At 39.8% G+C, this 27,366-nt stretch overlaps 1 protein-coding gene across 1 annotated transcript; it reads left to right on the top strand.

Moving 5' to 3' along the window:
• The first annotated feature begins 6,855 nt into the window (after positions 1-6,855).
• On the top strand, positions 6,856-20,980 carry LOC139638962 (chondroitin sulfate synthase 3-like). Its single transcript, XM_071513005.1, has 5 exons — positions 6,856-6,861; positions 8,102-8,251; positions 8,515-8,703; positions 8,796-9,011; positions 18,543-20,980. Exons 1-5 carry the CDS (start codon positions 6,856-6,858, stop codon positions 20,112-20,114), a joined length of 2,133 nt encoding a protein of 710 aa, XP_071369106.1. The 3' UTR covers positions 20,115-20,980.
• Positions 20,981-27,366: the final 6,386 nt, after the last annotated feature.

Here is a 27,366-nt window from a genome sequence, read left to right as displayed (position 1 = left end):
ATAAATCTGAGGGGTCGTGAGATGATTAATGGGAGAGGAAAGAAGAAAAAACAAAGTTCTGATCCACAAATCTGTTTTCAGTTTTTGGACTTTTTCTCTAATCTTTGATTTTTGCTGAAATATTGGATCATTTGAACATTTATTGAAATGAAACCATGTGAGGTTTAGAGGGAAAAATCACTATTTGGTGGAGCTGTTAACAACTCATAGACATCTGAAATGTGACCCGACTACACACTGCTTTTTGGAAGACGTCAAAAGCCAAAAAGGTTGGAAACCACTGGTTTCATCTTTAACAATGTGTTGTATTTTAAAAGCTTGTTATATTATCCATTGTGTCAAATCTCCATCTGAAAAGTAACTAAAGCTGTCAAATAAATGTAGTGGAGTAGAAAGTACAATATTTCCCTCTGAAATGTAGTGGAGTGGAAGTATAAAGTAGCATCAAATGGAAATACTCAAGTAAAGTACAAGTATCTCAACATTGTACTTAAGTACAGTACTTGAGTAAATGCACTTAGTTACTTTCCACCACTGCCTACATTTCTACCTCCTCACTAATTCATTAGGAGTTGTCCACATGAATATTTGCTCGGGGAGAGAGAGCGAGAGAGAGAAAATCTGTTTGTCTCCCCTCCGCCGGGCTAGGGATTTTTGGAGGAAATAGATCAGAGTAAGCGAGGCACACAGCCAGTCTGTTATTAAAGCCCGAGTTCACACTGAGAGCGCATTCATAACCCAAAGCGGCCCGACACTTCTGCCACGTGCGGGCGTGTGCACCGGCGAACTGAACCCGCTTTCATCACAAAGCCGCAAACATTTCCCCTTTACTTAAAATAAGAACTGAGCACAAACCAGAAGTCCACCTCTGTGTCGGGCTGGGCGTTAGAGGTCGACTGATTTATCGGTTCGTCCGATCAATTCACACAATTAACACCGGATGATAATGTTTAAGGTAACACAGGAGCTGTCTCGAAGTTTGATTGGAGCACTCGCTTTTGCAGAGTCAGCTCAGCATGGGGGTTTTTGACTCGAAAAGGTACAAGCACTAATTGGATCTTTCTTTCTATGCGTATGTGGTGACGTGACTGCAATTCAAGAAGAAATCATACAAAATTGAATCGAATTGAATTACTTTATCATGATTCCAATATTCTGGTAAATGTATTAAAGGAATAGTTCACCCAAAAATGAAAACACAGGTGAAGTTTGTCCATATAGTAGTAGAAAAGTAGAAAAAGACAAAATACATTGTACAACATTTGGCACAGGGGGGGGGGGATGATGACACAATTTTCATTTTTGGGTGAACTATTCCTTTAATACTTCTAGCTATTCAACACTAGCTATTTTTTTGTTTTGGGCTAACCGCTGCCTTAATTGCACATTTTTTTATATCCTGAGGAACAAGACATGCAAGACATTCAAAAACAGGTTAGAAAGCCTTTCTTCTTTTTGGCTATTCATTATGAAAAGCCGTGTGTACAATAAAGGCTTTTAAAAAATATTTTGGAGTGCCTTGGGTCTCTTTTTTTCTCATGACTAGAAGAGCACTCAACCTCTACTGTGTATAGTACCAGAAGCGAAGAAGCTTTCCAGCTATCTGTTTTTCAAGAGTTATATTTATACCCATTCTGTTTCAGCATCAGAATTGGTTGTGCTCTTCCAAATATCTTCCAAATATATATACCAACTGCAAACCGCTGTCGATTTTGGTTAAAGACAGAAGGTTTGTTGAGTGGAAAGCTTTACACGAATGCTAATAGTATAATTTTACTCATAGCAATGTGTGAACACTCAGTTTGTGTTTAGAAACAAAGTGGCAGGTCTTTATAACCATAACTAGTGCTGGGCAGACTTCTTCTTTTTTTTTTTTTTTTTTTTGCTGAATCGTTCATTTCGAGCAAGTATCTCAAAATGAATTTGGCGTGTTCATGTTTTTTCCTCAGATTGAGCAATTGCAAAATTTTACAATTTTTAATAAAAGTCAAAAATTCATTATAATCATCAATATATAAAAAGTCAATAAATTGTTTAAAGTCATCAATATGTTGAACGATCACTGCAGTGATAATCAAATGAAATCTTTATCAGTCAGTAGCTAGTCACAAGAAGAAAAACATTCATAACATAACAAGCCAAATCTGTATCCTATCAAAAATAAAGAAACCTAAAAAGTCATTGACTCTATGTTGAAATACCAGAAATCAAGAAAATATAAAAGTATAAAAAGGTAAATCATAAAAAATGCAAAAATAAATAATGAAAAGTAATCACTATCATGAATTAATAATGCCAAGATATGAATAATAATTCAATAATGCCAAGATATGTGTAGTTTACTAATGGTGTTCATGTTAATTAAGGTATTAATTTATACATTATTTAATAGTCTTATAAATCTTTATAAACTATTAAATAATGTATAAATTAATACCTTACTTAACATGAACACCATTAGGAAATTACACATTAGTTAACTGTTAATTAAGGGTTAGTTAATGCTTAATTAATGTATCCTTATTGTAAAGTGTTACCGAATAACTCAAGGTATTTAAATGTATCAAAAGTCTAACTCTAAAGTCTAAGAAGCAAGTAAGCAATAAGTATTCTAAGAAAATGAAAGAATAAGAACATTTTAGTAAAGATAAGAGCAAAGTCTTTGATCAGAGTGACAGAGTTTCCCTCAGCATTCAGTCAGATGTCCCAAACTCTGCAAACTTCAGGGGTTTTTTTTATAGTGTAAAACCACTAACGCCTACCAGACCACAGTCCACGCTTTCGTTTCGTTTCGTTTCTTTATTCACACATATAAAAACTGAAAAGAGAAGGATACAAGATATATAATTTGCAAGTGAATGTGAAGGAGAATTGCCTAAAAACCCTCCAGGGGCTTGAAAAGTGGCATTCTGCAGGCAGCATATTACAAAAAAAAAATTACAGCAATGTAAAATACACAATTTGAACGTATCTATAAATAAGTTTAGACATAGTGAAAAGCGGAGACATAGTTCAGCATAGTACTTGACAACAATGCATCCCATAACACCCATCTATTACACAAGTATAAAGAATCACACATATACACACACACACACCAAGAATACTCATTCATAATACAGGCAAGTATACACAAACACTATCATTAACAGACTAAGAGTAGACACTCATGTGATATGGCTTAGAGTTTTCATAAGACAAGAAAGATAAAGAAGAATATACACACAAATATGAAAAAAAAAAAAAAACATTGGTACATTGGATGAACATAAACTCATTAACTGTCACCAGTCCTGCAGCTATAACCCCTAAAACGAAAGCTTCTTACTCTGTTTTAGGCCTCAGTCTGGTCACAACAGAGACCCTCATTATACAGCTGTGATGCTTTTATTCCCTCTCTCTCTCTCTCTCTCTCTCTCTCTCTCTCTCTCTACAGTCGGTGTGAATTTAAAAGTGCTTGCCTGGCATTTACAGTAACCGGCTCGGCGGATGCCAAGCAACCGAATGAATGTGAGCTCTGTTTGGAAAAAAAATCATCCTCTCAGCATACCTCCCCTCCTCAGTCATCACGGCCCGAGCCACGCTCACATAAAACGTCCTGGCACACCAGATGGTGTTAGAAAACCCGACTTGTAAATGCAACCTAATCCTCCGCAGAGTGCTCCAGCATATGATGGAACAGTACTAAATGGGTAAATTAGTCTTAGGCTAGATCACAAGATTGGAGCTTTCCATTCACGGCTCGATGGGAAGTCGGTGTTAAAATTGGTGTTAAATCGATAATGAAAGCAATTCTGAGCTTTCAAGTCACGTTTCTATGCTGAACAAAAACATAAATGCATGTTTCATTAACTAAAATATACATTAGTTTACATCTCATTTCTTTTTGCCAAGGATTTCTCTCAAGCTCGTGATTTTTTTGATATGAACTACAACTATTGTAAGTAAAATATTTGAAACTGTTGGATGTTGCATTTATATTTTTGTTCAGCATATATTTGTACATTTATATAGCCCCTCATCACAAGCATGTCCCAAAGGGTTTAACATACTATTATATACATGTCATATACCATACTACATCACTATATATCATACATCAGTGGTTCTCAACGTGGGGTCCGGGGAGCACCAGGGGTCCTTGAGGGGGTTCCAGGGGGTCCCCCAGCAAAATGATGAATTGTTAAACTTCACCATTATTCCATTTACAAGAAGTGAACACAATTAGAGAATGTAAAAGAATGACTGTTTTGATCATAGTTTCTCTGTTATCTCTCTACCTACAATACAGACAGTCATGGGATTCTGGATAAAATCATATCTAACAATAAAAATATTCTCAGATTTGGGTTTGAGAGACAAAATCTCATCAAATGGGGGTCCGTGGTTCTAATGTGGACTACTTTTGGGGTCCTTGATATGAAAAAGGTTGAGAATCACTGTCATACATCATATACTACATCATATATATACTACATATACATCATGTACTACATAATATACATACTACACACAAACACACTCATACCTATAGGCAAGTTAGAGCCTTTAATTTGCCTGACTTGCATGTCTTTGGACTTTCAGAGATAAGGACTTCCACACCAGGAAGTAGACAATTTATAATACAATTTCTAATACAATCAAACTTAGAACTACAATAAACTCCATATGGCATCTTTTTCTATGGAAGACATTACATTTACTGTTCTCTAATAAGCACAATTAACACACAAAAAGTAGTTATTGTTGTTTGCCATATTAGATCAGACCTGTTTACAGACAGTGGTTTACATAGAAATATGAGAATCATGCGATTATAACCTTTTAAAACACAATTTAAGTTCCCCTCAACACCACACGGGTTTGTCAAATATTATTTTTGGACCAATGGAAAGACACACACTCCTTCATATCTGTAACATGCATTGACATAAGAACATAACAGAACATCACATGAGACAGACCGCCCCCACCCCCCCACCCCCCGCACACTCTCACTGAGATCCCACCTGGCAATTACAGATGTGGAAATTGTCAACAATGTCATTTTACATATAAAACTCAGACTTTTCATCATCCTCACTCAAATCTTTCCACATCAAAGGAACAATACCTTGTAATACCAAAAATGTAATATACAGTATATGCTCAAATGTCCTCGTGGTCTTGCATGCGTTGGCAAGACAGCTAGATCCCTTAAAATTGGAATTATTGAACACAGGGGTGCCATCCGTAATAATAACACATGAAGTCCAGTTGCTGTTCATTTTACTAAGGCCCAGCATAACGTTTCTACTCTCAGATTCATCGTTACAGAGACTGTTAAATGTCCTGTCCTGCAGAGGGGGAGACATTGACTCTCTTCTACTTAAGAGAGAACTATTTTGGATCTATACACTTGGGACCCTTGCACCAAGAGGTCTAAATGAAGACTTTAATATCAGATCATTTTTGTAATTATGTTATTAGGCCTAGTGCTATTTATCATATTCTGTTTTTTCTTTTTCTTGATTTTTTCTTAACTTTAAGATAACCTTCCACTTGTCTTAAAATAGCTACAGTGAAAAGGTATACGCTTCTAAATTCATTCATCCGAACACACATTTTAGACAGTTATCTCAAAGTATTGATTGTTTTATTTACTGTATCTTCCATTTTAAACTCTAACATTTTATTGTTAAGCATAAAACTGCTGCTATCGATGTGTGAAGACTTGAGAAGTTAATATGCTGTCTGTTTTCATTTGCCGTCCACAACACCATTGCCAGAACACACACAAACCAGCAGAAAGAATGACAGTTTCCATAAGCTAAACTGATAGAAGATAACATAAAAGAAGTGGGGGGTAAGAATAGCGGGGGAGTTTTCAAATGAGCCCCTACACATCAGCAGTGCAATAACTTACACAAGTGGGGAATTCATATTGAAAGATGAAAGCGTTTGTAGACGTTTAATCATTTAGCCGGGGAGCTTGCGAAGACGCTTGTGAAGAAGAAGTGGGAGTGGCCATATTGGCAGAGTGCTTTTTTGAATGCCCATGGCCACAGTAATTATCAGAAAAGAGATGTCAGGGACTTTACACCACTGTCTGTCTCTGATCTATGCTGTATGTTTATACACTTACCAGGCCAAAGACCTTCAGATTATTGCCCATGCTCGCCATCAAAGCAAAAAACATCTAACAGATTTGGGATTGCGTTTTGAGGAAACGTACCAATACCAAGTTAAGAAATGTTAACAAAGAAAATCTATCTGGAGGGAAGCCAACCATAAAAGTGGATGAGAGATCTGCAAAAGCTCCTAAGAAAGCGAGAGCTCTTTATGCAATTTTGTTTGAAGTGTGTGCTTGGAACAGTTTGGCGATACCACTGGAATGTAATTACACGGCTATTCTTAAACAGGATGGTCAGAGAGGAGACAGGAGGAGGCATTAAAGGAAATAGTTCACCCAAAAATGAAAACTCTGTCATCATCTACTCACCCTCATGCCAAATGAAACACAGGTGAGATTTGTTAGTCCATATAACACACAGGGAGGTTGCCAGCACAACTTGGTAGCAGCCTTCTCCAAAACAACTGAAGTCAATGGGGACCTGTTCTTTAGAGTTCCAAAACAAAAACAGCCAAACAATCACACTGTGAATAGAAAGACCTATACACCGTTATTTGCTGCAAATCAATCAGCTGTAGTTAAGATTTGCACTAAATGATGGTGTAAATATACTGTAGGTCTTTTTGGAACTCTGAAGAACTGGTCCCCACTGACTTCAGTTGTTTTGGAGAAGGCTGCTATGGAGTTGTGCTGCAACCTCCCTGTGTGTTATATGGACAAACTTCAACTGTGTTTCAACTGGCATGAGGGTGAGTAGATGATGACAGAAATTTCATTTTTGGGTGAACTATTCCTTTAAAATAACATTAGCCTTGAATGAGATCTGGCAAAACTTCCCAAAGGTCAAGGTGGCCAGACTTTGTTAAAGATCCACCATGTGATGTTTTCATTCAAAAATATTGCCGAATGTTCAATATAAATAATGTGTTTGGGCTGAACTAAAGAAAATCCACACTTCCGCATTGGATGAGACTTCCTGGTTTTGCCCTTATGAGCTCATGCGGTTGGGAACAGCCAATGGCGGGAAATCCTCTAAGCACACAGGAAGTGTTAAACTGAAATTGGAAAATGCATCTTTAAAAGAAAAGAATACAAAGTATCAAGTTACCCCAAAGTAAGACATTCCCGCTTTTTGTCGAAAATGTTAGAGCCTCTCTCGCCCCTTTGGTATCCTTTGGTGTAAGCAGGTATGTGGCCCAGTCTTAGCATCATGCTGGTCTTTGATGGAGGGCAGGCAGCAGTCATCTATGCTTCATTTGAAAGAAATGTTCTCTTAATTCCTACATGATGGACAAAGGAAGCGCTGCTGTCTGGAGGAGAGAATTTCAAAGAGGAAAAAACATTACTTGAATGTAACTGGAACATGTACTCATTGCCTCATACTCTGTGCACAGCTTGCTATCGGCTGTGATGTCTTCATGCTGGTCCTTGAGGAGGCTTAGCGTGATTAATTCCTGAGGATAGTAGCTTCTGCTTATTAATAACCGCGTGAAACTGGGAAAATGACATGCGTATCGAGTTAAATATGTAAATGAGAACTATGATTAAGTAATTATGACCTGAGGTGGAGTGAGAACACATGAACCCTTGGGGCATAAGGTTAATCTTTATTTCCCTCTCCCTATAAAGATAAAGGGATGGTAATGAAGGCACATTTGATGTGTGAGTCACTAGACTGGTTTGAAGCAGCTGCTTGAAGTGTAGACAAAAGATGGGATTATCTCTGGCCTTCCTTAACTTTTTCTCATCTTTTGACCTTATTCTTTCTCAATCTCCTCCGACTCACAAGGCAGGGAACTTGCTTGACCTTTCCTTCACCAGATCCTGCTGCACCTCCAACCTTACCGGTACCCCTCTTCCTGTATCTGACCGTCATTTTATATCCTTCTCCCTTCCCATCTCGTCCTCCCCCTCCCATTCAGCTTCCAGTCACACCGTCACCACCCGGCGCAACCTAAAGACTCTCTCACCTACCTCGCTTTCATCTAGACTCCACTAGACCGGCTCGATCCTCTCCACCCACTCCTTGGCTGGTCTGAAGCTCTGCGAACTCCTAGAACAGAGCTTCAGGAAGCCGAGAGGAACGGAGACTTTACTCTCGCTGCCTACCACCTTCTCCTCTCCGACTTCACCTCCGCTGTGTCCTCCTGGAACCGCTTCCCAATCCGGTTTCAAGGCTTCTCACTCTACTGAGAATGCTCTCCTTGCGGTCACGGAGGCTCTCCTCACTGCCAAGGCTTCATCCCTTGACCACCAAATCCTTCTCTCCATCCTATCTGAACTTGGCATTTACAGGATCTGCACACTCCTAGTTCACATCCTATTTGGCCAACCGCTCGTACCAGGTCTCATGCAGAGGATCTCTGTCCAGACCATGCACTCTTAACACCGGTGTCCCTCAGGGCTTAGTCCTGGGGCCCCTGCTGTTCTCTCTGTACACTAAATCCCTCGGCCATGTGATGTCCTCTCATGGCTTCTCCTATCACTGTTACGCTGACGACACTCAACTCTACCTCTCCTTCCCCCTCTCAGATACACAAAATGATGGGTGCATCTCCTCTTATCTTAAAGACATCAGTGCTTGGATGTCTGTGCACCACCTAAAGCTCAAACTTGACAAGACAGAGCTACTCTTTCTCCCAGGAAAAGACTGTCCTCACACACCACTGTGTTGCCCTCTCAGACTGCCAAGAACCTCGGGGTGATCCTGGACAACATTGCAGCGACAGGCCGCTCCTGTAGGCTCTTCCTCTATAACATCCACAAAATTCGCCCATTCCTTAAGAGGGAAGCGGCACAACTCCTGGTCCAGGCACTTGTCATCTCCCGCCTGGACTACTACAACGTTCTTCTGGCCAGGCGACCCTCTGCCATCAGACCTTTACAGCGCATTCAGAATGCACGTCTGGTGTTCAACCAACCAAAATCTTCTCACATCACTCACCTCTTTCGGTCACTGCACCAGCCTTCCATCTCTGGGGCCAGTTGCATAAAGCTAGTTTAAGACTAGTCTAAGCCTTAGACTGGTCTTAGATTCTCAGGTTGGACTAGGCTAATTAAGACTGTCTGTTACTTAAATATTACCACTGACTTATTTTGAGGTAAGATAGCCACCTTCCCCCTGGTTAATCTTGAGTTAAGAACTTTGTTGTTATGGCAACGAGTTGGCCTAAATGTGAGTGGGAAGTTTAAATACTGAAGCTGTTTCATAAAAGATGGAAAATCTCTGTTTTTTGGAAAGACCTGAAGAAGAGAACGAGACAGAAACAACACATTAGAGATCTACAACAATCAAGAAGTTGTAGGAACGGGTAAAATAAGTGTCTATAGCAAGTTTGACTTAAGGTCACATTTAAGTCTAAGACTAGGTCAATCTTTATGCAACTGGCCCCTGCTTGCATCAAATTTAAGACACTGGTACTCGCCTACAGGACATCAGACTGCCCCTCCCTATCTATAATCACTGGTCAGGTTCCAAACTCCGGCTAGTTCGCTCCGCTCCTCCACCCTTGCAGGTCGCCTCGCCCCTCCATCTGTCAGAACGGCTGAATCATTACCCATCTTTCGCCGAACACTGAAGACACATCTCTTCAGGTTACACCTGGACTCCACTTGAATTAACAAGTAACTAGAAGGGCACTCGGAGAGCGCAGACCTCCGCCAAGGTTCGTGCTATTATTGCTTGTTCGTGAGTCGGATCCGGATCCGCTCCAAAATTGAATGGGTTCTTCCTTGGCCCATGCTACACCCTTCTACGAAACTTCATGAAAATTGGGCAAGTAGTTTTTCCGTAATCCTGCTAACAGACAAACAAACAAACAAACAAACGGCACCGAAAACATAACCTCCTTGGCAAAGGTAACAATCTACTTCCCCATACTTAATTTAAAAAAAACACTCTGATTCTACAAATGCTACTTGTTCCTATTAAAGTCTTAGCTGATGAAGACTGTGATATAGAGTTGGTTTGACTACTGTTGACAAAACTGTAAGTCTGTTTGGACAAAAGTGCCTGCTAAATTACGAAATGTAATGTAATTATCAGAGCAGATAGTCCCCCAGTTGTTGTTGATCCAAGTAAATAGGGGTTTATGGAGAATAAGCAGCATCACAGGAGAATCCTGTGATGCTGAGAGTTGATGTGCTTCCTCAGCATGTTAATAGCTTCAGACTGTGAGGCAAAATATTATGATGAGGCCTCCCAACAAGATGCCACTGAGACAGAGGTACATGCATGGGAAGAACAATATCCATAGGCATGCTGACTTGATATGTCTGCCAGTGCATATAGAGGGGGTGGATTATTACTTTTATCACATTATTGATTTCTCTGAGATACACGGACCGAGATCAAGACTTAAATTTGAACTTGAATATGAACTTCTGCTCGCTGAATCACACTGCCATTAAACATATATAGCCTACTTTGTGTCACTGGTTGACTATATAACATGAAATAAAAACAGAAGGTTAAGGCTAATTTGTATAAGTCAGTGGCCAAAATTGAATTTACAAGCATTTTAAAATAGTAGTTTGTGGACACATGCTTTATAGTGCCGATGCCTAACACTTATCCACCCGGAAGTAAGTTCTTGATTTGACATCATGCTGATGTGTCCTACTGACTCTTCATCAGTTGCATTTTCAATATTTGGTCTTATTCCAAGTCCCACAGTAGCTTGTTGAATATAAAATGATTATTTAAAAGTCTGATGCCATTCCTTTGGAGGCCTCCAGGACTAGCATTCGTGCTGCTCTGCTGTGAAATTAATTAGTTACTTATTTGATGTGCTTATCCAAAAATCCACTTGTTTCGGAGCGCACTCAGTAAACAATGTGAAACGCGTATAGTCTGAGACATGTTTATGTAACCCTCGGTTTATGTAAACCAAAGGAGGGGAGAACATCACTCTGAAGCCATCAATAGCTTTGGGAGCTCAAGAGCTAGACGTTGTCAAGGCGCTGCAAGCATGCACACGGATGGTGTGTGGCATGTCTTTTCTTTTCTATTCAACCAGCCAAGCCTTTCTGTAAAGGATAAAAGTGATGTGCGGCAAAACCTTAAGGAAAACTTGGGCAGCACTCCATGAACCTGATTTGACATGCCCATCTTAACATTCAAAAACAGAAGTCAAGTGTCAGGGGTGATGATTCTCTCCACAGATGGAAACATTGAAATGCTCTGCTAGTGTCAAACAGATTCTGCTCTTTCACCAAGCCCAGGTCCCACTGGCAAGCTAAAGCATCTAACAGTACTTTAAATTCTGTCCTCTTTTGGAGGAAAAGAGATTTAATACTTGTGCCCAGTTTGGGAACTCTGTCTATGTGGGCCATACACATGTTGTACGCTGTTCCACTCAATTGTTAATTTGCTGTGGGGTTCAAACAACTGACAAATCCTTGCCTAAAAACAGATTATCTCACTGGATTGTGGAAATTATCTTGTTGGCCTATTTCTCTGCTGGGCAGAAGCCTCCAGGGGATTTTATTGGCAGGGCTGTGGCTGCTTCTTGGGCATTGCTACAAGACAGTTCTGTGGAAGATACTGCATGTGTACTGCTGCCTCATGGGCAACACCATACGCCCGTATTAGATTTCAGCCCATTAGATTTAACACTGCACAGCATTGTTTGGATTACTATATTCATATGTATAAATAATAATAATAATAAACTTTATTTGTATAGCACCTTTCATACAAGAAATGCAGCTCAAAGTGCTTTACAACATGCACAAGTGCTTCACATGAAACTTGATAATAGTAAAAATAAGATAAAGATGAGAATATAATACATAGAATGCATCTTCACATGAAAAAAGACATAGAATGAGCAGAAAAACAGGGATAGAATGCCATAATTAATGTAAAATAAGATGGCAAATAAAACCCACTGAATAATAATAATAATAAAAATAAAGTAAAAAAAAATAGAGTGCATAGAATGCATAAAATCAAGTAAAATACAACATTTTAAAAGAAGTGCAGCAGTGCATAGTTTAAGTAACCAACTTTGCATTGATTTTTTTTTTTGGTGCAGTTGCATTTGCCATTAGTCACATCCCTAATGATGAAACATGCTTCTGCTCTACGGACTTGCAGTTGTCACACTGCAGCCGGCCTGTCTGATCAGTGAGGTTTGGATGTCTGCAATACAGCAACACAGAGTGAGGACATGAGTTTGGAATAAGGTTAAAGGCTGACGCTTATGAATAGAGAATAGGAGTTCTTACTTATGGCCTCACTGGCACTTGCTCAGGAGCTGAACGATGTGTCAGGCAGCTGTGTTTTATATATCCTGTGTGGGCGGGCACTATGATGTAGAGCTCCAGACGACCAGTCACAACCTGTCATGATGAAGCTGGGTGAAAATGGATTTCAGCTTCTTTTTTTCAGGGTTCCAGCACATCAATGTTTGTCACTGGCAAGAACAGGCCCTTTTCACATTCTGTTTCTCAATGCCTCTGCATTGTAGCATTATGGCCTTCACTAAATTGCTCCACAACCTCCCCCAAATTGTTAAATTGTTACATTATGTATCTAGTGCTGGTAACCTTTACAATTTTGTTGCTTTTGTTGGATCGGTTTGTCTGAAACTTGCCACAGGAAGTTGTAATGCACCGGTCTAGCTGTTACCATGACGATGTGAAAAGGGCCTATCGCACATGTTGTTTATCATATTATCATCATAATTTCTATATGGTAATACATAGACCAATGTCAAGTGAAGTGTTACCAACAGGGAGCTATTCAGAATGGAGATAAAGCGAGGGCCTATACAGTAGGGCTGGGCGATAATTCAATATTATCGTTTATCGTCTTTCAGTGGAATCATATCGTGATGATATGAAGATATTTTGATATCGTGACACACATTTCTGCTGTCTGAATTGATGATGACAAGCAAATTTTACTTAAAAACTCTCATAAAATGAGGTATGATAGGAATTTTATTTGAATATTTCAGTTTTGTTTGACATCACACCTAACATTACCATTCAGTTCAATGAGATGAACATTCATTTGATTATTTAACGTGATTTTGCATACATGAACCATATCGTGATATATATTGATATCGAGAAAAATCCTTATGATTATCGTGATATTGATTTCAACCATATCGCCCAGCCCTACTATACGGCCTCCATAACCTCTTTGAGGAGGAGGTGGAACTATCTCGGGGAATGGAGTACAGTACTGTCTCCTACCACATCCAAGTTCCTCCAAGGACATTGGAGAAAAAAGTGATTTAAAAAGTCCATACCATAAATCTGTAGATGAACAACACAAACAGGACATCAATCTTTCCTGTCTCTCTACTTTGAACTAATAAAAAAAGGCGAAAATGCCCCCCTCCCCCTCCAAAAAAGAAAGATTCACAAGGCAATAAATGGTACTGAATGAAAACCAATAGCCATGCTAATAAACAAAAAAAATAAGTTAATCTTTGATTTTCTTCAGAAAACAACAAACATGATGCTTAGTCACTTTTCACATACATTCTGCTCTTTAACATTTTCAGGCTGTGGATGTCCAGGAAGATTTTTCGAGAGCAATAACATCCAGTGTGGACTTGGATAAATCAGGTTAACACATCTTTGATTTGGGAAAGCTAAGCTATGTTTGCCTTCAAAATAATCATTTTGAAGCCAAGGTTGAAACTAAAATAAAAGGTGAGGCAACTGTTGCGAGTTGAACTAGACACATACTTCATTCATACAGGAATAACCAGTATGAATGTTGACACCACCTGCAATAATAATACTGTTGTGGGCCAACACCATAGAGGATAGGAACTCAGACAGAGAGGCACGTAGTGTTTGGTTTTGTGATCCACCGACAAAAACGGGGCTGAATTTAAAATGTAGGAAGCTAGGAAGTTTCAGTCAGGAGTTACAAGAGGAAATTAATTAATTGCAAGTCGGCCAGTGTGTTTTTGCCACATATTGTATGCTAAGCTTTGAGGACATCAATCATGTTTAAATGCATTTAGCTTAGGTGAATTCCCTTGCAGCCTGTGTCCTCGCTGAACACAATATTGATTATTTACCTACACCCGCTCTTCAACCTTGGATAAAACATTGCTGGTGTATCAGTTTTAAATATGGATTAGTTTTGTGCCTGTGCAACATGTTTTGAATAATGCCCCAGTGATGCAAATACATGGTTATCTCCAAAAAGACTATTTACACTGTTAAGCTACATTTTCAGAATCCTCATTTTGGTCAGAGTTCAAAGGAAGGCTTCCTCAGTGGTCAAACTGTGAAATATTATTATGGGATTTCCAACATTGTGAGGAACTGATGTTTTGCTGACAGTGAAGGAAACATGTCAGCAACATTTTTTAGAGATAAAATTCCATAAAAAAATAAGATCGGTAGCACTTTACAATAAAGGTACATTAATTAAGGGTTAGTTAATGCTTAATAAGCATTAAATAACCCTTAATTAACAGTTAATGTGTCTGGTAATCATTTACTAATGGTGTTCATGTTAACTAAGGTATTCATTTATACATTATTTAATAGTCATCTTTATAAACTGTTAAATAATGTATAAATTAATACTTTAGTTAACATGAACACCATTAGTAAATTACACATTAGTTAACTGTTAATTAAGCTCTTATTAAGCATTAACTAACCCTTAACTTAGTGACCCTTATTGTAAAGTGTTATTGAACAGCTCTGCTCCTACATGCTAACAGGCTAAGCCGTTAGCTTAGCCCGCTAGCTAACAGGGAGACGAGCTGATTCTCTTCAGCTGTTAAAATGATCTTAAAGAACCGGAACCCACCGAGTAAAAACAGTTTACCGCGCTATCTTAGCTGCTGTGACGTTTAACAGTTTAGTTTTTGTCCCTAAAACCCTTTTCTGTGTGTTTCTTGGTCGTCTTAAAAAACACACTGCTACCAATTACTAGTAACGATTAGAGCTGCAACGATTAATCGATTAGTTGTCAACTATTAAATTAATCGCCAACTATTTTGATAATCAATTAATCGGTTTGAGTAATTTTTAAAGAAAAATAAGTCAAAATTCTCTGATTCCAGCTTCTTCAATGTGAATATTTTCTGGTTTCTTTCCTCCTCTATGACAGTAAACTGAATATCTTTGGATTGTGGACAAAACAAGACATTTGAGGACGTCATCTTGGGCTTTGGGAAACACTGATCCACATTTTGCACCATTTTCTGACATTTTATAGACCAAACAACTAATCGATTAATCGAGAAAATAATCGACAGATTAATCGACAATGAAAATAATCGTTAGTTGCAGCCCTAGTAACGATACTGTAAGGATATCAAGTCTGTACACCATACAGTTGACTATAATATCAGTTTCCATAGCTTTATTTATTGCATATTATTGTGTCCTTAATGTGAGATTAGTGATAAATGTAAATTAGTGGCATATAAATTGCTGTGTCACCCCAATTTCTTCACTGTAGGTGGAGACGTAGCACCATGCAGTGCAATTTAGAGAAAAGATAGGTGAGGGTAGCAGCAGGCACTGCTATATATGCCTCTGTGTCTTCTCTGTCCCCTCACAGTAGGGTGCCTATTTGATGTAGTACTTTGAGACTCAGCATTCAGCAGTGGGAATCTCTGTTTGAAGACTTGGAAAGAAATGCAGCAACCACTTCAACAGGGAAGAGCTGAAATTCTCACCTTTTAAAAGTTTGCAGTGAGACCACTGAAGGTTGAAAATGCCCATTTCGGTCCACTGTTGTCCTTCCAAATGCCATAAAAGAAGAACTGAATCTCAAGGTAGATACCAATTAGACTTAGCATGTGTTCACACTGAGCATCTTGGTTGATGGGTCACTGTTCTGACTGACTGTAGGTTGGTGTGAGAGGTTTCGATTGCATCTATGTCGTGGTCTGCAGGCACACAATTTTGAACAGGCAGATCATGTATTTTTTGCTGTCCTGGCATTGCCTTTATGTCTTTCAAATGAAAGCTGTAGAGAAGTGGGTAGCTTTGAATGGCTGGAATCATCTTGTCATCCTTTTAGCACTTGACAGGTGGAACTATTGTTCATGAAACAAAATCACTAGGGAAACAAGGAAGCACTGAAATATGATTGGCTGTTGACAGCCAATGACCGCAAAACTTTTCTCAGCTGACAAGCTTGTTGAGCGTCCACACATTAGCTTAGTTTCCTTCTCTCTATAGGAAATTAATTCTGGTGACTGGGGTGGGGAACCTAAGAAATGTCTATTCTCACTCTGTTGATTTGCAAAAAAATATAAATGTACTTGACCTATATGGCTGGTTCCATCGCAGCCATGTTGAAATGGAAATCTCTTCCTAAATGCCTGGTCACATGACATATTGTTTATTATTGCTAGGATACACGGGGTGGCCCAACTTACCCACTGGCTCATCTTACCCCGCTCTCCCCTACTCATCACTCATTACCTCCGCCAAGGGGGTATGTTGTCGGTGCCGTTTGTTTGTTTGTTTGTCTGTTTGTTTGTCTGTTAGCAGGATTACGGAAAAACTACTGGCCCGATTTTCATGAAACTTTGTGGGCCAAGGAAGAACCCATTAAATTTTGGAGCGGATCCGACTCACGAACAAGCAATAATAGCACGAACCTTGGCGGAGGTCTGCGCTCTCCAAGTGCCCTTTTGTTACTTTTGAAACTAGAGGGGCAGACCTCCGCCAAGGTTCGCCAAGCTAACAGACAAACAGACAAACAAACACACAAACGGCACCGAAAACATAACCTCCTTGGCAGAGGTAACTAGAAGGACACTTGGAGAGCGCAGACCTCCGCCAAGGTTCGTGCTATTATTGCTTGTTCGTGAGTCGGATCCGGATCCGCTCCAAAATTGAATGGGTTCTTCCTTGGCCCATGCTACACCCTTCCACCAAGTTTCATGAAAATCGGCCCAGTAGTTTTTCCGTAATCCTGCTGACAGACAAACAAACAGACAAACAAACAAACGGCACCGAAAACATAACCTCCTTGGCAGAGGTAATAATATTAACTTTGCTTGTTACCCCCTGAGAGCAGTAATTTGTCACACTTCATTATGTTTCTTTTCATTAAACCTCTAAAATTGCAGGCTGCATCTTTTCCCATTTTCACAAATCAGGAAAATTCAATTATCTCTCCTGTAAACGATCAGGGACACTAACAGCAGCACAGCAGGCGAGCAAACAGACTGTCAGTCAGAGGGAACAATTTAATTACCTAAACTTGTGAGGAGGTATTTGTACATCTGCATCCATTTGCACACTTGAGCACTTTTTCTCTGTAGCCTATAACTGCTGTTTCCTCCTGCTTGTCTTTTAAAGTCCAATTTGAGATCTTTCCCATGAGTTTGGCAGCCGTTGTGATGCTGTGTAATCTTCAGCTGCTTCGGGAGATTTGATGTTGTGTTATTTGCAGTGGAAAGACTTTTTGTACAAATGTTTCTGTAGGCACCCACTCCATGTCTGCCAAACTGTGTCTGTATAGCTCTGTCTGATCATACTACTTCACAATGTAAGTGCAGTTACCAAAAAAGAAGTATTTCCCAGAAATAGTAAGCCAAGCTATTCAGGGCACTGTTTTTATGTAAGCTCACTGTGGTATATGATGGCCATTTTCACTCTAAGAAAATGTAGAGAAAGATTTTTTTTTTTTTTTGCCAAATCATTGATGGCTAGAATAGAATAGAAATTTCTAGCTGAGGATAGGAAATTGTCTTATACCTCACCTCAACCACAGTAAAATATTATCATACATCCAAGAATAAAATCAACACAGTCAAGGTCACAGACTGACTCCAAAAATTCAGAATAGTAAAGTTGTATTCATTCCTAATAAGACTATTTATTACTTCATAACACAGTGGTGCGATAGTTTGACTATGGTAACAATTTTTAAACCAAGTGCTAGAAAGCAGGAAAAGTAAATCTTCATTTAATGAGCACAAACATGCTGGATCTGTTATAATGAAATGTGTCTTCTAATATACCCACTGAATCACAGCTCAAGTGATACTGCACACATATTGCAACTTTTCAAAATGTTTGCCACCGACAAATAATTGAGTTCTACAGCAACATATAATCGAGTTCTACAATAAATATGTAATTGTCAGATTATTATTGATTAAGAGCTTAATAAATCTATATTGATCATAGGATTAAAGAGCTGAGAGTGTTGTTACTATTGGTGAAAATAGGATCAGTGGGCAATATCCTTGCAGACGTCAGCGATGATTAAAAGAGGAGAAGGACGACCTAGGCTGTGTGTCCTGGGCTATTGATTTGACAGTGTATTCCTTATATTGCATTTTGATTGAAATAATATGCAGCAGTTATTCCAGACTATTTTTTACCTTGGGGAGATCAGAGCTTTCAACTGAACGGAACCGAACATATCAAATTCTACGCTCTAATCGTGGTGTTGTCACTCTTTCCACAGATGCAGCAGCTGTTCTACGAGAACTACGAACACAACAAGAAAGGCTTCATCGAAGAGCTGCACAGCAGCAAGATCCACAACACCATCACGCTCCACCCCAACAAAAAGCCCGCCTACCAGTACCGGCTCCACAGCTACATGCTGAGCCGCGAGATCTCCAGGCTTCGGTACCGCACCATCCTGCTCCACCGTGAAGGCCTGACCATGAGTCGCCTTAGCGATACGGAAGTGCAGTGGCAGGACCAACAGCTGGGAGCGCCGCCTACCTACATGCGTTACCAGCCCAATGAGAGGAATGATGTAATTGAGTGGGATTTCCTCACAAGCCGCCATCTCTATTCTACTGGTGAGAACCAGATGCCCCGGCAAGGCCTTGGCAACTTGCTTCGGACTGCCCTAGAGGACACAATACTCCAGGTCATGGAGATGATTAATGAGAATTCCAAAGCTCGTGGCCGTCTCATTGACTTTAAAGAGATTCAGTATGGCTACCGCAGGGTTGATCCCATGCATGGTGCAGAGTACATCCTGGACTTGCTGCTCCTGTACAAGAAACATAAGGGACGAAAAGTAACAGTGCCTGTGAGGCGGCACGCCTACCTTCAACAGTCCTTCAGCCGGCCCTTCTTTACTGAATCTGAAGAATTGGATGTGGCTGAGCTCATGGATGCTATCAATTCTGAATCCCAGTCTCTGTCTTTCCTGTCCAACTCTCTGAAGTTCTTTTCACCCTTCCAGTTCTCCGAATCAACCAGGGAGATGCGGGAGCGAAGCCAGAGGAAGGTCCACATCCTGGTCCCTCTGACGGGTCGATATGACATCTTTGTCCGCTTCATGGAGAACTTTGAGAAGACGTGTTTGATCCCCAATCAGAACGTTAAGCTGGCCATCATTCTGGTGGACAATGACAGCAATCAGGACAGGGAGAAACACTTAGAATTAATCAAAGACTACCACAAGAAGTATCCCAAAGCCAACCTGTCGGTCATCCCCATGACGGGCGACTTCTCACGAGGGCTGGCTCTGGAGCTGGGCTCCTCGCAGCTCGATAACGACACGCTGCTCTTCTTCTGCGATGTCGATCTCGTCTTCAACGGAGACGCCTTGCAACGCTGCAGAGACAACGCCGTCCAAGGAAGACAGGTCTATTTCCCCGTCGTCTTCAGTCAGTACGACCCCAAAATAGTCTACGCCGGGAACACCCCGGACGAAAGCAAATTCGTGTTCACCAAGAAAAGCGGCTTCTGGCGAGACTACGGCTTCGGCATCACCTGCGTTTTCAAGAGTGATCTGTTAAAAGCCGGCGGCTTTGACACCTCGATCCAAGGCTGGGGACTGGAAGACGTAGACTTGTTCACAAAAGTTATAAACTCCGGCTTAAAAGTGTTCCGCAGTCAGGAACCGGGAATCGTCCACATTTATCACCCCGTTCACTGCGACGCGAGCCTCGAGCACAAGCAACACAAAATGTGCCTTGGGTCGAAAGCGAGTACGTACGCTTCGGCGATGCAGTTAGCGGAGCTGTGGCTGGAGAAACACATAGGGGTGGGGTACAACAGAACTTCCTCCTGACATTCCGGCCCTTCTTGACTCTCCATTGCAAGGTTACCTCAGTTCTGCTTGAGTGCAGACAACATTGGAGTATGCGTGCGGTGTGGTGCGAGTGTGGATGTGCAAGCGCTAAAGCGAGAGACCAAGCATCAAAGACAGCAAACTAAATAGAGCAAAGAGTCTGAGGGTACATTCAGTTATCTTTGGTGCAATTTTTTTTTTTTATCTGGTTATTTGTTGTTTTTTCGTGTCATTCAGTTCTCTACAGCATCTTCCAAAGGACATAATCATGTTTTTTGGGCCATTACTTCATGGCTTATCCTGAACTGTAATGTGGTTAGTATGCTAGCTTTTTCTTACTGCCATTGTTATCATGAAGTTTACATGTTTGCCTCAGGACCACATCTTATCACCGAAAGCAATGCAGCCTTCTGTTTTGATTGCTGCACATGGTGCCCAGCGCCTACTGTGAAAAAGACACTTAGGAAAAAAAAAAAGGGTAAAGAATAGTGGATGAATAATGCTGAAATCTAATTATAAAAATATGGGTAATTATGTAATCATGAAAGTATGACAAATCTCCTTTAAAGTCCCAGTTTTTTTCTAACTTATACGAATAAGAGCACTTAATCTACAGTATTTTTCAAGAGGAAGTGTGAAGAATTTTGATTATTATATCTTTATTTTCTTGTCAAAATATTTACATGGATTTATGGTACTGGAAACCATCAACCATTTGCCGTGTTCTTAAAATTCATTGTAGAGGACCATATGCTTCAGTTCTGTCTGATATGAGGCCATGCTTCAAAAAATGGTTTCATTGCCCTAGCATTGTGGCTTTAAAGTTGTTCAGTTTGCTAGCAAGAACAATTGAAGTATAGTCAAATGGATTATTTATAATAAAAAAAAAATGTTGAAATGCATATATGCGATCTTTGGGTGCTTTTATGAGCTGTTTGTCTTTTCATACTCACTATACAAGAAGTTGAATTAGAACTTGAATTTTGTATAAAAATGTGCATGCTTGAGTAATAGAGCAGTGGTTCTCAACGTGGGGTCCGGGGACCACCAGGGGTCCCTGAGGGCATTCCAGGGGGTCCCCAGCAAACTCATTATTTCATTTATAAGAACAAGACTGTAGAAGAATGACTTATTTGATCATAGTTTCACTGTTATCTCTCAACCTACAATTCAGATAGTCATGAAATTCTGAACAAAATCATGTTTAACAATAAAAGAATATTCTCAGATTTGGGTCCAAGAGAGAAAATCTCATCAAATGGGGGTCCATGGCCCTAATGTAGACTAAATTAGGGGTCCTTTATATGAAAAAGGTTGAGAACCACTGCAATAAAGCATTGTGAACAATTATATAGTGAATGCATATAGCTCAAAAGGCCTCAAGATGGTGCTGCAATTTCCATTTACTTGAGTCTTGAGTCTTAACACAACCCGTTCAAAGCCTTGGAGGAAATCTTAACCACACCTGGTCACAGACGGGATCTGAGGTGGTGACTTCCTCCATGAGTCTATTCAAAACGGATAGATGTGAAAAATTTTGACAGCTTTGGGCTAGATGCACACTGCAGTACAAACAACCTCTTCAGATGCGAATCTGTAAGTCTGTAAGCGTATAGGGCTGAAGGTGACTCACAAGCAGATAACACAGCAACACTTTAATAGAGCACAACAACAGCTTACAGGATATCAGTAGCCCTGAAACTGAAGAGGTAGACATTAACATTGAAACAGCATCTAGAGGGCAAAGAGGACTAGGTCTAGTCCAAGGAGGGAATGGGAGTTTTAACTCTGATATGAAGATAGTGCTAGACATTGCTTAAAGAAAAAGTTGGTAAAACTAGATAAAATGATGAGGGAGTAGAAAGGTTTGGAGTCTATGAAAAAAGACCAAAGGCAGTCTCAGAGCCTAGGCGGCAGCAAGAACCTGAACCACTAGTGCAGGAGGGAAGGTAACTCGAAAAGCAATGAGGAAAAATGTCAGAAGATGAGAAAGAAAGTATCAGCGTGGTACAAGCAAATTTCAAAAAGCTTAATAGCATGGAGGGCAGAGAGACTGAAATAGGACAGCATTCTACATGCCTTTGAATTTGTCAAATCACTCTTCATCAAGGAGAAAAATCGCAGTCTGAAAGCAGCACAGCAGGAGCTACAAAATCACCCAGAAGAGATGCATCGATTGGGAAAAGCTTAGGAGGTAAGGCGTCTTTCTTCACCAAGCTGCAGTTCCATTTCAGTCCACTGTAACGGCCTTCATCAGTGTGTACACATGAAGGAATACGTTCCTTATTTACAGGGGACAGGTAGATTGCCAGGTGAACCTAATTTCTAATCATTGCGGTGTTGTATTCACATGGAAACACATCACATAGAATGGAATCACATAGAATTTCACCGCCAGTCAATACTGTGCATTGTAATTCCAAACAATTTCATCTGAAGTACATCCACCATCCAGTTAGACATACTGAAATAACAATATTTAAAATTAGCATTATTTACAAAGCATATTCCAAAACAACTATGGCTGTCACTGTGGGCCTCAGGTTTCTCACCGTTCATAAATCAGTTCAAACCAATAGTTGGCAAAAACCTTTAAACATGTAAATATAATCAAGGGATCAGTACAGCCTCCAAGCCACACTTACTAATTTGGTATAATGCAATTTAGAACAATTTTCTTTAATCCTTACAAAATGACTTCAACTTTTTCAACTTTTTTTGAATGGCAGGAACAGATAACACTCTGGAAGATATAGTGTCACTTGACTTATGTTTATAGAAAAGGGATCAAATGACATTCTTCATTCATGCCAGCAGGAAGGATAAAGGGTTTTTAGCTGATGTGTCCAAAAACACTCCCGCTGTAAGAGTCATTTTTCATGATTACCACCTTTTCGGTTGAGCCACACCTTTTCAATTCCAATACATATTAGATCCTCAACTTTGTGCCCATGTTCACAGAAATGGCGTTCTGTGACAGATGAACAATTAAATCAAGTGAATGATATATCTCTGAGTGCGACCCTCTCTTCGCAAAATGGTTATATGCATCTAGGATAACGCACCAGGTGGTCAGAGCCCATGTGGCATCCCTGCAAACAGAATTAGACCACTGTAATGGAAAGAGGTGCAAAATGAAGTTAAACACACAAGAGCATCATCAGCTCCAGGGCCCAATGGATACAAAAGTGCACCAGATGTCTTAAGATTTTTTTATGGCAGTTCATGAAAGTCACTTGGGAGAAGCGCATAATCCTCAGATCACGGCGGATCATGGAGAGTGGGAGGAATTCTGAAACAGAAGAAGTCTTAAGAAAAAAGTCAGTTTCAAATATACAAACGCTGCCTCGGTGGAGGAGGGGAGATTTTCTTCAGTGTGATAGCACAGCGATTAACAAAGCTGTATTCTAGACTTGAAAAATAAATAAGGCTCACTATCCCGCACCGTTGTGTGGGTAGCTTTCGATTTCTCTAGAGTGCCAAATGTCATGAAATATCTGGTTAACACTAGAAAGGCCGAGCTTTTGAGCCGCGTTCTGTTGCCAGGCCACATTCAGAGATGTCAGAATGTCATCCACTGCAGTCTTATAGATTAAATGTTATGATCTCATATGCTGTAAAATCAATAAAGAGGGCAAACCACAAATAGGCACTATATAATACTTGGAATGCACTGTCTGCTCTCTTGCCTTATTCCTCTGACTAATACTCCATACTCTCACTCAGTTGCATCTTACAAACAAATCAGTTGAATTTCAAGCAGTTGTCTATCTCATTATTCCTCATATATCTGCCTGACACTGTGGCTTCTTCCCTGGAGTGATGGTTGCAAAATGTGGGTCAATATTTTCAAGTCACAAAGGCAAAGAAAACACTCATTTCTACCATTGATTTTTGTATTATGACCTATGATCCGTGTATGATGGGCCTGCTGTCTATGTGACGATACTATGTAAAAGCAGTCTGCCAGGTCGGCATGTTGCCTGTTACATAGTACTGTTCACACAGTAGGGGAGGGCGGGGTAAGATGAGTCAGTTTTTACTCAAATCGTTTCACATTAACTGGTAAGAATGCAGCTAAACGAAAGAAGAATGAAAATACAACTTCTTAAAAAAAAAAAGTGGTCCCTTGGCTCAATTTGCCCCAAGGTGGCAACTTACCCCATAGCCACCTTTTTGAAAAAAGTTGGTCAACACACTAGTTCACTGCCAACCTTTTGCTAATTAATTCATGTGGTTTTCGTCCTTGATAGTAGACCAATATTTATTGTTTAAATGTTTGAATGTAGCTACCGTATTACCTCTAATATTGGCCTTTATTTACCTCAGCTGCAGAGGGTACTAGGCCCTTATTGGAAGCAGGCTTATATTAGAGACAGGCCTTTATTTCTAATTCCCTCTGTTTGATAAGTATATTTGCTCATATTTTAGTACGAAGCCTCCTTGTTTTCTGATCTGCTTCTGTTGGGGTTCGTTAGGTAGCCGTTTTTTTGTTACTGTAACGTATTACCGATAATTACGGTAATCGACGACGGCACGCTCCAGAGACTTCCGCCGGCCGAGCCGTCTTGTGGCATACTGCCATCTTGTGGCACTTGTACGTTACTACAAACTACAGTTACATTATATAACAGGCACCAGGAGTTTACCGGTATCCACCGTTGTTTTTTCCTTTGTTTTTTTCCCCGGCCTGTATTTGGGGCCGGCCTTTATTTGTTCGTGTCGACCACGGCCCCGGCCATTATCGGAGACCCGGCTTTTAATTGACTATTGGCCACTATTAGAGGAAATACGGTAAATTGGTGTTGAGACAACAGCCATAAAACAATGAATGTAAAAATGTAACTTTTTGTTGCAAAAAACTGTTTTATGAGCATAAATGTACTGGACGTATGTGGCTGGTTCCGTCACAGCCATGTTGAAATGGAAATCTCTTCCTAAATGCCTGGTCACATGACACATGATGCTTAACATTGCTCAGATATCGGGGGTGGTTCAACTTACCCACTGGCTCATCCTACCCCACTCTCCCCTACTTACTGACCTAAGGGGAGTTGGGTTAGGTCATGTTCTTCAGCGTCTTCCCTATACTATTAGATGGCAGGTGAATAATAATATGTTAGATTTAGTTTCAATAGAGTTTCCATGCCTCAGCCTACCTCCCACCTTACATTACTCCACAAACCTCCATTCACACCTTCAGGTCAAGCAACATCCTGTTTCTCCAAGCCTCCAGGCAAGGCAAGGCAAGGCAGCTTTATTTGTATAGCACATTTCATACACTGAGGCAATTCAAAGTGCTTTACAGAGTAATAAAACATACAGTAAAGGTAACAAAATTGACAATTAAAAAGTGCAAAAGTACAGACAAGAGATCCACAAGATAAAAGACTTAAAAAGTAAACTAGTGCAGTTCAAATCAAGTGAAATAGAAAGATAAAAGAACACAACAAATTACATAAATAAAAAAGACAGTGCAAGAGGATTAGAAAAGTGAAAAGTGCATTAAAATCACATTTAAAAGAAAAGAAAAAAGATATAAATAAATAAATATTACAGTTCAGATGAGTGTTGCCCTAGATTTCTTAAAAAGCCCTGGCGAACAGAAACGTTTTAAGCCCTGATTTAAAAGATTGTAAAGTGGAGGCAGACCTCAGATCAGTTCTGTAAGTTTGTTCCAGGCATGAGGAGCATAAAAACGAAAAGCTGCTTCTCCATGCTAAGATCTACATGGAGGAGCAGGAAAATTCCATGGCAGCACACACAAACGTATGGAGCTGGGCTTAGCCTAAGCTATACAGGCACGTTAATTATCTTCACTCATTATTTCTGCATCGAGGAAATCCTCCGACCAATTGGAACATCCTTAACGATGGTAGCTCATTTTTGGATGCCAAAAATAAACAGCCTGCAGTTTCTTGTTTCTTGCATTTGATTTTCTTTCCTGCTACTTTTAATTATCTTTTATTTCAGGTTTGCTGTTACACTATAACACTTCCAGGTTTGCTATTAATGAAAAGCATGTTTGAAATAAAAAGCATTGTCATCATTTTTGAATAGTGATAGACATTTTAAATAACTCAGGTGTCATTGTCTATAGAAGTAACATTCTTCCAGATTTTCTAAAGAGTGTTATCTAGGACAGTGATTCTCAACCTTTTTCATCAACCTTTTTCATATCAAGGACCTCTTATTTAGTCCACATTAGGGCCACGGACCCCCATTTGATGAGACTTTGTCTCTCGGACCCAAATCTGAGAATATTTTTATTGTCAGATATGATTTTGTCCTGAATCCCATGACTATCTGTATTGTAGGTAGAGAGATAACAGAGAAACTATGATCAAAACAGTCATTCTTCTACATTCTCTAATTGTGTTCACTTCTTGTAAATGAAATAATGCTGAAGTTTAACAATTCATCAATTTGCTGAGGACCCCCTGGACCCCCCCAAGGACCCCTGGTGGTCCCCGCACCCCACGTTGAGAACCACTGATCTAGGATCACAAAACGCCAGGCCAGGCATGTATTTCCATCTTGGTAGACAGATGTTGCAACAGCATTGGTCATCCTCCCAGCACCTTAAGTTGTAAAAAAGTTGTGAAAATGAATTCCTTTCATAGTTTGGCTGCTGGATTAAATCACACATATAGCACTGTCCTCTTGATCAAGAGACTGGAACTCATGAAAGATGAATTGAGCAGATCATGTGACTGCCTTGCCACCTCTTTCTCCCACAGAGAATGTGACATAATCAGACCTTTGCATATGAAATCAAAAGAACAAAAAGAATATTATAAGCTCCGCCAACCCCTCTGCCAGTAGAAAGTGCAAGAAAGGTCAGACGGAGCAGCAATGAGATTGAGTATCTAGGTAAACTGTGTATCATGTCATGCATGTAATGGGAAGTATGGGGAAAGAGCACAGATTAATGTATGGATTAATTTATGTTACTAACAGTCTCGATTGCTTATTTAAATATGGGTTAATAAACATGAAACATATCTTGCATAGGTAAGTATATATCACTATAACTATGTGTAAATGTGTATAAATATATTTGCTATATATATACAGTTTATAAAAAATGAAAAATATGTACACAGCATCAAATAGTGGAACCATTATCCTTGGTATTATAAGGTTCTATCTGACCATTTTGTCAAAACTGAGTTTGTCGCATGAACCTATTCTATGAGTGCCTGTTGACATATGTGTGGTGTTATTTTTTTTGAAAATAATGATTGAGTCT

Source organism: Centroberyx affinis, unplaced genomic scaffold, assembly GCF_046629955.1.
Source record: "Centroberyx affinis isolate AG114_WGS23_722 - 3 ecotype Tasmania unplaced genomic scaffold, CSIRO-AGI_Caff_v1 ptg006702l_1, whole genome shotgun sequence".
NCBI classification, from domain to species: Eukaryota; Metazoa; Chordata; class Actinopteri; order Beryciformes; family Berycidae; genus Centroberyx; species Centroberyx affinis.
The sequence above is the reverse complement of the archived record's forward strand: the minus strand, read 5'-3'. Positions and strand labels throughout refer to the sequence as shown.